Genomic DNA, 12788 nt, shown 5'->3' with positions numbered 1-12788 from the left:
GACTTCAAACGAAAGAAAAATGGAAGAGAGATGGAAAGAGAGAGATTGATTTTGACCTGTGAAGGTGCGAAGGAGCTCCTGAGCGATCAATGCTGGATTCTGAGATCAATGTGGTTCCACGAAGGAGCACTCCTGAAACTATCAATCTTGCTCATTTTTGACTTTTGAACTTTGAAATTACTATAATTAAGACATTCGGCTCTGACATAATTATTAAGTAAGACCACATATCCAAAAAGATGAAGTTAGATAGAACATATAAAGTAAAAAAGTTGCGGAAACAATTTACTTTAGCACGTGATAACACAATCAGTACTAAGTGATAAGAAGATGCACATATAAATTAGAAGAAGAGAAGTACAATCAATGTGATCCTACAATTTTACGCTAATCTCTATAATTTTAAAAGACAAGTACAAAATTAGAACATGTCCAAAATTATGAATCTAATTACTTCAATTGCCACTCAATTATTGTTTTTAGAAAAAAGAATTTTAAAATTAATAATGGTAATTTGGTATTGATTCAATTTAATTGGATCATCCAATTAGAGTATCCAAAAATCCGCATGAATTTAATATGGATCTTACAAAAATAACTGAAAATCATTAATAAGTAATAATGTAATTAAAAATGAAATTTAACTATGAATTACTTTAATAAAATAAATAATTTTTTGATTAGAGAATAAATAAAAAAGAAAGTTTTACAAAGTTTTAAAAAAAATTTCTTTGTTATAGAAACATTTTCATAATTCTAAATAAAATACATAAATAATGATAAATTATCTACACCATCAAATGAATATTAGTTTGTTATATGACAAATTTAATTTTATAAACCATTACAAAATCTTTAGTGGATTATAATTTTAAATATATATACATATATATTCTGAAAAAATATATACATATATATTATGAAAACAATTAAATTTAATACATGAATTTTAAGTCTATTTTTGGTATGAGAAATTCAACAAATAATAGATGTCTATTGGTTAGAATTAATCAAATAAAAAATATAGATATACAAAAAGAACTTATAATGAAAAATGAAAAATATTAATGATCTGTTTATTATTATATTAAAATCTTCAAATATCAATTCTAATATTTTTCCTACTATGTAAAACAAAAAACTTGATGGGAATCCATAACAAATAAAAGCTATGCAGTTTCTGATATCGTCAAATGTCAATCAATTAAATTACTTAAAATAATGGAAAAATTCTAAATGACATCAAATATATTTAAAATAATATATTCAATCATCTTTTATATTTTAAAAATATATTTAAAATTTAAAAAGCTATCATACCGCAGGTTAATTATTATCCACATTTATGCTAACGGGAGCTGGTCATGTTGTAATTAGAAGAAACAAAACAGATTTTAGAAGACGAATTTCCATAAATTATAAGGTTTTTCAGTAAATCTTGCCGATTTCACATACTTTAAAAAATAAATAGTGTATAATTACATATTTTATCTCATATATAGTATTAAAATCTTAAAATACTTTTAAATATACAAAAACTAATTCTCATTTGATGTTTGACTTTGCAGGCCAGTTTTGCATAAGTATGCAAAATGAAGATGTGACACTCGAGTCATGGTTCATCGGTCTTGAGGTTGAGCAAATCGATGATCTTAATTTCTGTAGTGGTACTCCTCCAGGTAACTGCTCTTCTTCTCTTTTTTTTTTCTGAGTATATATGCCTTCAGAAATTTGTAAAATGAAGATGGTGAGGAACGTTTTGTTTTGCAAAAGAATTTTAAAGGTATACAAATTCGCTTCTTGGAGAAGAAGCTGAGGAAGACGACCTTTTAGTTCAACATTTTATTTTTATTTGTGGAACAACAAAAATATAAAAAGAAATAATGCGTCTTTCTATAGATGCAGACGTTACAAAATTGCTTCTTCCTATAAACTTTTTGCTCAATATGAAATTTCTATTTCTTAATGATGTGATGACTATGTGAAAATCCAGTTTAGAAATCAGAATCAATAAACCAGAATTCAAATTCAGTTGAAATTAAACAGAAACTAAAATGTGAAAATAATATAAAAAAATATCTCAAACGAGTTTGAATGTCGTCGACCAAATCCAGCACATGTTTAGCAAAAAGGCTATAACACATTCTTGAACATTTGAAAGCAAGAGTTTAATAAAAATTTGAAAGCTCCATGATCTTGGCGAACAGACATATGACTTTTACAAATTATTTAATATTATATTAACGTTAGCATATAATATAGCACTACACCTTACACAACACACGAGATATTCAAGTTATGCTTCACTCGCTATCGAAAGAAGATAACTCCAGTCCAGTGATTATGCGTGGACAGTGCCTTGGTCTCTATCGAATTTTTCCAACAGAGTCCTCACATACTCTCCTCTCTCTATCTGATTTCGTGATTTAACTTGCAGCAAACATCAGCAACCATCTCAAACTCAGCAACTTGTACAACAATCACAACACTTACAACAAACACAATCTTTTCTTTTTTTAATAAAATGTTACCTTAGATTCAAAAAGAAAATAGCATTTTTACATCTTGTGCAACGTTTATGTTAGAAACAAAACTAGAGTGAGATTGCTAAGAAAACCTTTTTTTTTTTTTTTTTTGAATAAAATGTAAAATTTATTCGAAAAAAAGTAGTGTTTACATCAAGTGCAGCATGAAGTTAATATAGGTTTTTGAGAGGAAACTAGAAATTATGTTTACAAAGTGTATTTCGAAAGCCATCTAGTGGTGCCCTCAGCGTGAACTCAACCACTTTGCAATACAGCAAGTGAGACCTCCTCCAAACCGAAGCGAGAGCAGCCTATTGCGGACTTGTCTGTCAAGATATTTGATAAGCTGATCCGAAGATACTGGTGTCTCTCCATGACGACGTCTATTTCGCTTTTGCCAGAGCGAGTAGATCGATGCCTAGAAAGCATAGCGGAACAAAAACAGAGTTGCAGACCCCAAGGAAGTGTCCACAAGTAGATTCATGTTACTATCCCAATTTGTCGAGAATTTAGTCATAACTAACTTAGAGATGAGACCGGTCCAAACTGCTGAGGAGTAAGGACATGCGAAGAAAAGATGAATGTGGTTTTCTTGCAACGCACGACAGAAGGAACAAGAAGCGTCGACCCGTGAATTCCAGCACAACATACGGTCCCCCGTTGTCAAACGGTTCAGCATGGCGATCCAGACAATAAAGGAGTATTTGGGTGTGGCTTAGGAAAACCAGACACCAGCAGCCCATGGTTTCCTCTGTCCTGAGATCCGGGTATGTTCCCAAGTTTCTTTGGTGCTAAATTTGGCCTTAAAACGATCCTGTTACCCCGCCAAAGGACCTTGTCCTCTGTTTCCAGTAGTCCTCTGTTTCGAACTGATGTGAGAACCGTCTCTAATTGATTTAGGTATTCGACTTGATGGTGTCGTTGTCTATGAGTGAGTGCCTCTGCTACAGTTGCGTGGAGACCAATCCCAATATCAATAGTACCACGCGATCCTGCAAGTTTGAATAAGCAGCCGAGTGGCGACCAATTATCATGCCAAAACGAGATGTGTTTTCCATTATTTACCTCATACCGAACAAACTCTACGGCTAAAGCTCGATATTTGAGTAGCTTTCTCCACATCCAAGAACCGGAGGTACTATTTTCTTGAAGAGACCAGAAGGACCCCTGTTTGAGTAGATAAGTTCGAAGCCAGGCCACCCATAAGGAATTCGATGATAACATTCGTCATATGAGTTTCAAACAACTCACCTTGTTTGCTTCTTTCAGAGAACGCAGACCCAAACCACCGTCTTCCTTCGGCGTACAGACATCAGACCACGAAACTTTAGCTTTTTTGCATTGAGACAAGGACCTGACCACAAGAACGCAGATCACATACTGTCTATCTCCTTTGTACAAGCTGTTGGCAAGCGGAAAGCTGACATCCAAAAGTTTGTGAGACTGTGGATGACTGAACTGATGAGCTGAAAACGCCCCGCAAAAGATAAATATCTCCCTGTCCAACTGCTGAATTTTTCTCTAATGCGTTCCAGTAACGGTGTATAGTCAGAGGTTGACATACGCTTGGTTAGAAGCGGTAAGCCAAGATAACGGACAGGAAGGGTTCCTGATGCAAATGGGAATGAGTGTAGGATCGCATCTTTTTCACTGACTGTGACTCCAGCCATATACAGCGTAGACTTTTCAAGGCTAATATTCAGGCCGTAAAAGCCTGTAAAGTCATGAAAAACCTGAAGAATACCCTCAATAGACGTCTTAGTCCCATCAGTGAATACCAATAAGTCATCTGCGAAGCACAAATGTGTGAGACTGATATTCTTACATCGCGGGTGATAACCAACTCGCCTATCCTTAGCTGCTTTATCAAGCATTGCAGACAAAACTTGCATGCACATCACAAATAGATAGGGTGACAAGGAACAACCTTGTCTCAACCTCTTGCACTGCGGAAAAGTCCTGCCAACTCACAGTTTACATGAACAGAGAAGGAAGCCGTGGTAATACAAATCTCAATCCACTTAATAAACTGCAACGGGAAGTTCAGAGTGTGGAAAATACTAATCAAAAATGGCCATTGTACTGAATCGAATGCCTTAGAGATATCAATCTTTATGGTAATTGGCAACTATCTCTGAGGCAAGGAGGACATTCTCCATTAAAAGCCTGTCCTTGACAAAGGCGGATTGGTTAGGAGAGATAAATGCAGGCAGCAGTCGTTTAAGCCGGTTGGCGAGGAGCTTGGAGATCACCTTGTATGTCACATTGCAGCAAGAAATTGGTATTTAATCCTTCATCTCTCTAACCTCTTTCTTCTTAGGAATAAGTGCTAGAATGGTAGTATTGACGCCCTTTGGTAAAAAACCAAACTTAAAGAAAGATTGGATCGAAGCAACAAAATCATTCTTAATGACAGACTATGTCACCTTTAGAAACTCCACGGTATAGCCATCTGGACCAGGACTTTTGTCCTTTGGCATAGAGAATAAGACATCTCTTATCTCAGCCTCCGTTACATCCTTCACCAGCATAGTTTGATCCGATTCTGGGAAACGATAGGGCAGCAAAGCCAACAGCTCATCCGCACCGAGAGCCTGGTAGTTTGACAGCCTATGGCCAAGAAATTCACGAAAAAACCTCTCTGCTTCCTGCTTTATTGTCTCTTGTGTATCTGCAAGTCTGCCATCCGGACACTGAATCTCTTTTATCGTATTTCTTGCTTCCCGGGCCTTTGCTGCACGGTGAAATGCCCTATTATTTCCATCGCCGACCTTGAGCCAGTGCAATTTGGATTTCTGTTTTAAAAAAAATTTCCTCCAACCCTGAAACAAACAGCCATCTACTATAAGCAACCGCCTCTCTTTGCATTGTCTAGTCTGTAGGATTTTGCAGGGTGTCAATCTGACAGGTACAAAGATGCTCAGATGCATCTTTAGCTCGCTTTTCCAAATTACCAAGGCGATCTCTACTTAGTAACTTGATATGTGGTTTCAGTGCTTTTAGTTTTTTTGAGAACCGGTACATTGCGGAAGTTGAGTGATATAACGGTTCAGAGCCATCCCAAAAATCTTTAACCATTGGCAGAAATTTTTCATCAATTACCAAAGCATTACATAACTTAAATGGTCGTCGCAGTTTAGGTTTGTCTACCCCAATTGCTATGCGGCATCGTAGGTGATCAGAGCATCATCCTGCCTCAAACACACCGTAGGACTGTTGATACTCAAGGAGCCAAATATCATTAACAAGAACCCTATCAAGTTTCTCACAAATGAGACCAAACTCACGCTTATTACACCAAGTGTACATCGGACCATGAGATTGCAGATCACTGAAGGAGCAATGCTGCACCACCTCTTGAAAGTCATGCATCCCCGGTGACACCATAGGCTGGATATCAGAGAGTGAATGCTCATCCGCCTTCAAAATTTCATTAAAATCACCAAAAACCATCCATGGTTTATTACGGAACAATGGAGAGTCTTGATGAAATTTCAAATACTCCCACAACACTTTTCTATCATCAACACCATTTGCTGCATATACAAACGAAACAAAAAACTCCTTCTCAGCACCTTCCAGCAGGACGGAGCAAGTGATCACCTGAATACTTGTGTAACAAGGCGTAAGACGGACACTGGAATTCCATACCACCCATATCCTCCCTCTTCGATTGAAAATGTAATTTGTTAAATAGGACCAATCAGGAAAAACTGAAGCAAGAATAGCTGCAGCTTTTGTTTCCTTTACCCTTGTTTCCAAAATACAACCAAACTGAAAATTACCCTTCTTAACCCAATCTCGAACTATGGAATGTTTTGACATTTTGTTGAATCTGCGAACATTCCAAAAGAAAGTCGACATAAATTAATGTTGGGTACCCGACTTACTCGGGTCGCGTTGAGGCTGAGTAGAAGGGTTGCTAACATATTTATGAGATATCTTCAAAGCGCGTGGGATTGATTCTCTTAGGGTTACAGTAGGTTTAACTCCACGTCCATTTGTCCCCACTGCAGGCACAACACACACCGGTGCAGTTGAAGGTAGAACAGGAGGAACAACGATAGAATCACCAACATGTGTTGAAACAGGTGGAGCTGCCTCCTTTGCCCGAACAACAACCTCCTCTGCCTCATCTTCATCCCCCTCACTCAAAACCGAGTAGGAGTTAGATAACAGAGGTACCTCACCAGTCTGCACCAACATATTCTGTTTGTTCGGACTAGACATAGGCTTATGACCGGTTTTCTGTGGAGTTATCCACTCCTGAGCTTCCTATGTCTCCATGGTTTTAGTAACATGAGCATCAACCGTCCCCAAAACTACTTTTGTAGATTAGTTTATAATCTCCTGAGCAGGAGCGTCTGCAGTCCCCACTATCTCTGTCTCTTACACCGCTAGAATTGTTGGAACAACCTCTGATTCAGTTGGCAAAGCAGTTTTCAGAAAGGCAGCCTGCAAATGTCCCCATTTGCGACACTGACTACATTGAGGAGGTAGCCAAGGATAAGAATATTTTACCACAGTATCTAACTCCCTCTCCTCTTCTCCAGCCAAGTGGTATTCAACGGGTAAGGTTTTAGTGAGATCGGCCTCAACCAGAATTTGTGCTTCGTCAAAACTTGAGCATGCCTCTGTTTTTGGATGTAAACGTATAGGTGTACCCACTGCACTTTGACAAAAACTGCAACCCCTTGTTAGTAAACATGGTGTGTGGTATATTCTTCAATACAACCCACAATGGAACAGACTTCAGCGCTGGTTGTGCCTCCTCAGCGAAAGGCGTCCATTTTGAGAGGATCATTGGAAGACCACCTATGTTCCACATTCCCCGGTTTAAAATTTTGTGCCTGGTACTCTCACTGCGCACACGAAATTTAACAGTGAAGTCGTTAACCACAATGACATCAATGAGTGAAGATTTATCTCCCAATCTCCAAATTTTATTGACTATCATGTGAATCTTCCCCACATGGGAAACCTTTGAATAAAGAAACTTTCCGATGACAAAATCTTGCCACAGTGGTTTCGCATCAACAAACACATCCTTGGGAACCACGACACGCTGCTTCCCCTCAATCTCTGTTACCACAAACGCCTGTTTCTTGAATGTGTGCTTCTGCGCCGCCTTCAGCCATGGCTTTTGACCCAAACCCAAACCCTTTGAAACTGTGGTTGCGGCTCCATCCTGGGAGGAACCTAACTCTTCTGATAAAACCTTAACCGAACTCCTTTGACTCCCCTCTACATCCAACGGCAGAGCCAGATCAAACAGCGGTGTACCGGACTCAGTAGGTTGAGGCGGCTGATCCGCCGTAACCATCAAACTTGATAGCCAAGGAAAAAACCCTGATCGCCTTTGTAATCGCCCTCCACGTCAGCGTTCCCAGAAGCAATATTTCTGAAGAAATTTACAGAATTCAAAAAAAAAAAAAAAAAAAACCAAAATTACATCTCGTACAACAAACACAATCACTTATGCAACTTTGAACTTTCTTTAATATAAAGTCATTTACCTAAATTCTCTGTTTTCGTAAGGTTAAAAGCCAAAGATTGAAAACCCTTAAACAATTGAACTAAATTCTTGAGCACGTTTCACCGCAAGTAGTAGCTCGTCTAACTCTCACATGGTAACTCGAAACTGCACAATGGACAAATATAATTGGTGGCAAACCACTCGAGGATACAACTAGTGTCCACATGGTAAGGTCACGACTCTTTCTCCCATTTTAAACTCAACAAAACAAATTATGGGAGCTGGACTTCGTCTTCTTGTATAATTTCCTTGACATAGACTCGAAAACGTACTTGCCATTCTAAATCGGATACCAGTGGTGCTCTATTAGAGTCTAAAACAAATTCCAACACTCAAAACCTTTATTAAGAGTTTATAAGATAATACAAAACACAAAACAATAAAGTAACAGAGCAAAATTCATCGTTTCCCTCGGTTAAACCCTAAATCCATCCAAACTCTTGGTTCCACCGAGCTTCAACCCTATTTATAAGAGAACATATAACACCAATAAAAAAGCAAAAAAAGCAAAAAGACAAAAAAAAACACAAATCTCAAGGTTGTGTTTCCTTTTCTAGAAGTGAAAGACGTTCCAGTTAGGCTCTTGGATGCGCATAACGCTCTCATCCACAGGGAGATGCTTATACTCTTCGTATTTCGTCGTCGTCGTATCTTCCATTAATGATTTATACTCTTCAACCATAGCAGGAGGTTTATCATTGAACTTAAAGGTAATATAAATTGACAGAGCACAATATGGAGAATACTTAACCGAGTAGAACATGACGTCAGTGACAAGTCTACTGAGTTCCGTCCTCGCGAAATCAACCTGAGAGATACTGAGACGTTCATCGTCCTCTAAGCAATTCAGTTGTTCCCATCTATACCCCGTGAAGCTATCCTGAAACTCTCTGGCAGGCAAGGAGAAAGCCAGTATTGGCCGGCAATCTCTTATAGGATATTCCGACATTAGGATGCTCACATAGACTTTGATTCTCCCAGCGTCTTCAGGTTTAGGATTGCGGTCGATTTGATGGTTGAGGGATACTGTTTCGCCATGAAAATCCATTACAAAGAATACGAGGTTTGCCTTTTAGGGTTTTTTCTCTTTGTTGGAACGTTGTCTTCTGTTTATACTTTAATATATATAGGTTTTGGACCCCCTGCAGGGCTTGGATCTAGGAGGGCTCAATCCGGATTTGTTCAGTTAGGTTTTGGTATATATTATACGGTTTTATAGGATTTTCTGTTCAAAAAATATATATCATCGATGATTTAATATTGTTCGAATAATATCCTTAATTTATTATTTTTTTTTTTTGTAGCAAATAAACGTAGATATATGGTCCAAAAACTCAGTGTTTTGTATATTGTTCAAACAATATCCTTAAAATTCCAGTTTATATTCTAACTAGTATGGAAAAACAAATATTTAATAAAAAAATTAGTGTTAAATCTGTTTTGAGAACATTGCGCTTAGTTAGAAATCAAGCTTATTTCCATATATACCAAATATTATAAAAACGGATCAAGCCTAATAGTACAATTTTACGCTAATATATAACGTATTGGGAGTCGATTCTATTTTTGAATGAGGAAACGATAGTGTTATTGGCAATCTTGAAAGAGTCTATGTTCATATCAAGAGAGTGAGGAACTAAAATTCAAAAGGATTGAAGAATGTGAGAACCATAAAGATATTCGGACAATATGAAAGTATAAAAATATAAAGAATACATATTTCCTTAATTGATGTTCTCTTCATGATTTTATTACTACAAATAATGATCCTTTACGCAACATCCAAATGTATTGCAAATTGCAAGACTTAGATAGAAAAAGCAATGTACGTATGCCCATTTACAATTTAAATAGTGTCATGATTCACGAGGTTTCTCAAAGAAGTGAAAGACAACATCATTAGTATTAGGATGATGCGTCTACAATTCTTGTTGTGCTAGTGACTATACTTTTGTTATAATTTTTCTAACAAATAATAATAAGTACTTCTTTGCAACTGTTTGTAACAAAACAAAGAAGTCTAAAAAATTAAAAACACAAGAATAATGAGAAAGGGATAGCTAAAGAGAAGTGTCCCCTTCATGGTGGGACATTATGTTGGGTGTGTAAAAGAAATAATGTAAGCTCATTTTTTAAAATACACGAATGGGCACATTTGGTGGCTTTTTCAACCTCAGACAAACATAGTCCCAAAGTTGAGACCACTCCCTAATTTCCCATTCTTCTTGTCTTCATTTGGGCCTCCATTGTCAATATCTCACACCCCATATGTCTGAATCCATGAAAACTACATCTTTAAAATCAATAAATTAAAACCATACTACCGTAAAATCTAAAATATTTTGGCACCACTCAGTTCTTAACTTCTTATATTGCAATGTTAATGAAAAGCATACGTGGAGAAACACAGACACAGCTCAACCATGTTTCGAACTATCACAATCGTTAAGATGACAAGCTTAATTATACCACAACTTCAGTTTACTACTATGTTGTAAGTATTGAAATTTACGACTAATATATATGTATATATATATATATATATCTTAAAGTACTATTGTTTCTAAAGAATTTAAAAGAAGAAAGTTTAGAATAACATAACTATTCACCGAGAAAGGTGGATGATATAATGAAATCATGGCCTAGGATTTGACTTCTAACCCGGATACATTTTCCAACAAAAAGCTTTCAAAAGGTTCATACTCATTTTTTCGTTTCAGATTTCAAAGGTACTCCATGTAAATTGACGTATTCGAACCAAAATCACAGATTGGCAAGATATTTATTTTCTATATATCTCAAGGATTAGTCTTGTTTAGTCCATGGTTAGTCTTCCGTTTCCAAACACAGATTAATCAATCACATATAAAATTATTTCGTGAAATACGTTTAAATCCAACTCAATGCATGCTATTCTATATATATATATATATATATATGTTGACGATAAATTTTGTTAATAAAATAAACATTATAATTGCTATTAGTCTGTTAACTCTATTGTTGTTAACATTAACGTCAATATATCTTGATCCAGTTGGTGCCTCGCATGGGAATTCTGGTTGTGCTACGGCAAGAGGCGTGATCCGGGATAGTATGGGGATGTGGATTCAGGAGGCGTGATCCGGGATAGTATGGGGATGTGGATTCAGGGTTTTGCGCTGAACATAAGACATTGTACGGCTTTGTTGGCAGAACTCTAGGGTCTACTACGGCCTACACATCGCATGGGAGAAACGACTAATTCATGTGGAGTTAGAGATTGATTCAGAGTTGGTAGTGGGTTTTCTTACGACATGGATAGTGGATACTCATCCCTTGTCTGTATTAATAAGAGAGGTTTTGTCTCCCTTTGACTTACCAAATAAAAAAAACGTCAATATATCCAGTTTGTAGAAGATAGACACAGACATGACATAATAATAAACAAGACGTAGACATCGGCCGGTGAGACAAAAGATCTTACTGCTGTAACTTTGGTAAATGTCTTTGACCAACGCAGTAAAAATGGAATAAACAAATATTTTATACGCTTTCTTAAGAAAATTGGTAAATCTTTATGATATTAAAATAAAAGAAGAGAAGGAATATTAGGCATGCAACGATTTGACAGACACCTAGAAGCTACTCACTAACCTCTGTCCTTTTCATATACTCACATAGTATTATTATCTTTCTTTTTTTCGTTAATAATAAATCAGGCTCTTAACAGTACTTAAACCAAAAAATGAAAAATTGGTCCCAATAATTAACTACAGTTAAACTTTAACCAAGATTACAATACCTATGATTTGTCAGGGTGCTCTTAAACAAAGACTATTATTATTACCTTGGGATTTACGGACACTAGGATAGGATCTGAGAGAATGGAAGCTGATGACATGTTAACTAATTGGGATTAATTTTAAACCACCAATAGCTTGAAACTTTTTACTAGTATTTTATTTTGTAACTCTGACTTGTGTTACTTTCTTCTTCGCTATCCCTATTGGTAGGATGATATCTTCTTAATTTACTTATATTTCAAATTCCAAATAGGTATAATCTATTAATATCTCTAGCCTCTAGGCATTGTAGTTCTTAGATAATTTGTCAGCTTTTAACATCTAGTGGATCTGTGAATAGGATATCATGTGACTCATGTCTATATATATTGTTTGTTAATGCCTAATGGGATTAATTACTTACTTTTGCTGATGTACATTTTTTTGTTCTTTGGTGCAAATGCTGATGTACATTAACATGTTCTTAAAGACTTGTTTATTACTACCAATGAAAACCAATTATATGGACAGTAGAAAGTAATCCATTCGTTTCAAAATATAGGATGTTTTAATTAAAGCACGTAGATTAAGAAGTTTTTACTTTTAACAAGTTCAACCAATCAGAAACAATACTACATAATATAAAATACTAAACTAATCTAAAAGTTGCATAAAAAGTTGAAAACATCATATATTATGAAACAAAAAATTTCTCTAAAACATCTTATTTGAAACGAAGGGAATATTAAACTTAATGAAAATAAAATACAATAAAAGCAACTTTGGGAAATTAAGAGATAATTATAGATGATGGATGCAATATGGATTGTAGATTAAGTTGGAAAAACAAATCCAAGTGTAGTTAATTGAATTATATTGACAAACAAAACGTTTTGAGCCTTCTCAGACTTTATTTTGGTTAAATATCTTAGACATTAATTTGAAAAACAGTTACATACTTTG

The 12788-nt window shown here is 36.0% G+C and overlaps 1 protein-coding gene across 1 annotated transcript; it reads right to left on the bottom strand.

Moving 5' to 3' along the window:
* Positions 1-8141: 8141 nt before the first annotated feature.
* On the bottom strand, positions 8142-9125 carry LOC104743453 (uncharacterized). The gene is given in 4 exon segments (XM_010464535.2): positions 8142-8217; positions 8219-8278; positions 8280-8332; positions 8630-9125. Coding segments are annotated over 4 exon segments (669 nt in total). The 5' UTR covers positions 9110-9125.
* Positions 9126-12788: the final 3663 nt, after the last annotated feature.

This window comes from Camelina sativa, chromosome 14 (genome assembly GCF_030686135.1).
Source record: "Camelina sativa cultivar CO46 ecotype springtype chromosome 14, ASM3068613v1".
In the NCBI taxonomy this organism is placed as follows: Eukaryota; Viridiplantae; Streptophyta; class Magnoliopsida; order Brassicales; family Brassicaceae; genus Camelina; species Camelina sativa.
The sequence above is the reverse complement of the archived record's forward strand: the minus strand, read 5'-3'. Positions and strand labels throughout refer to the sequence as shown.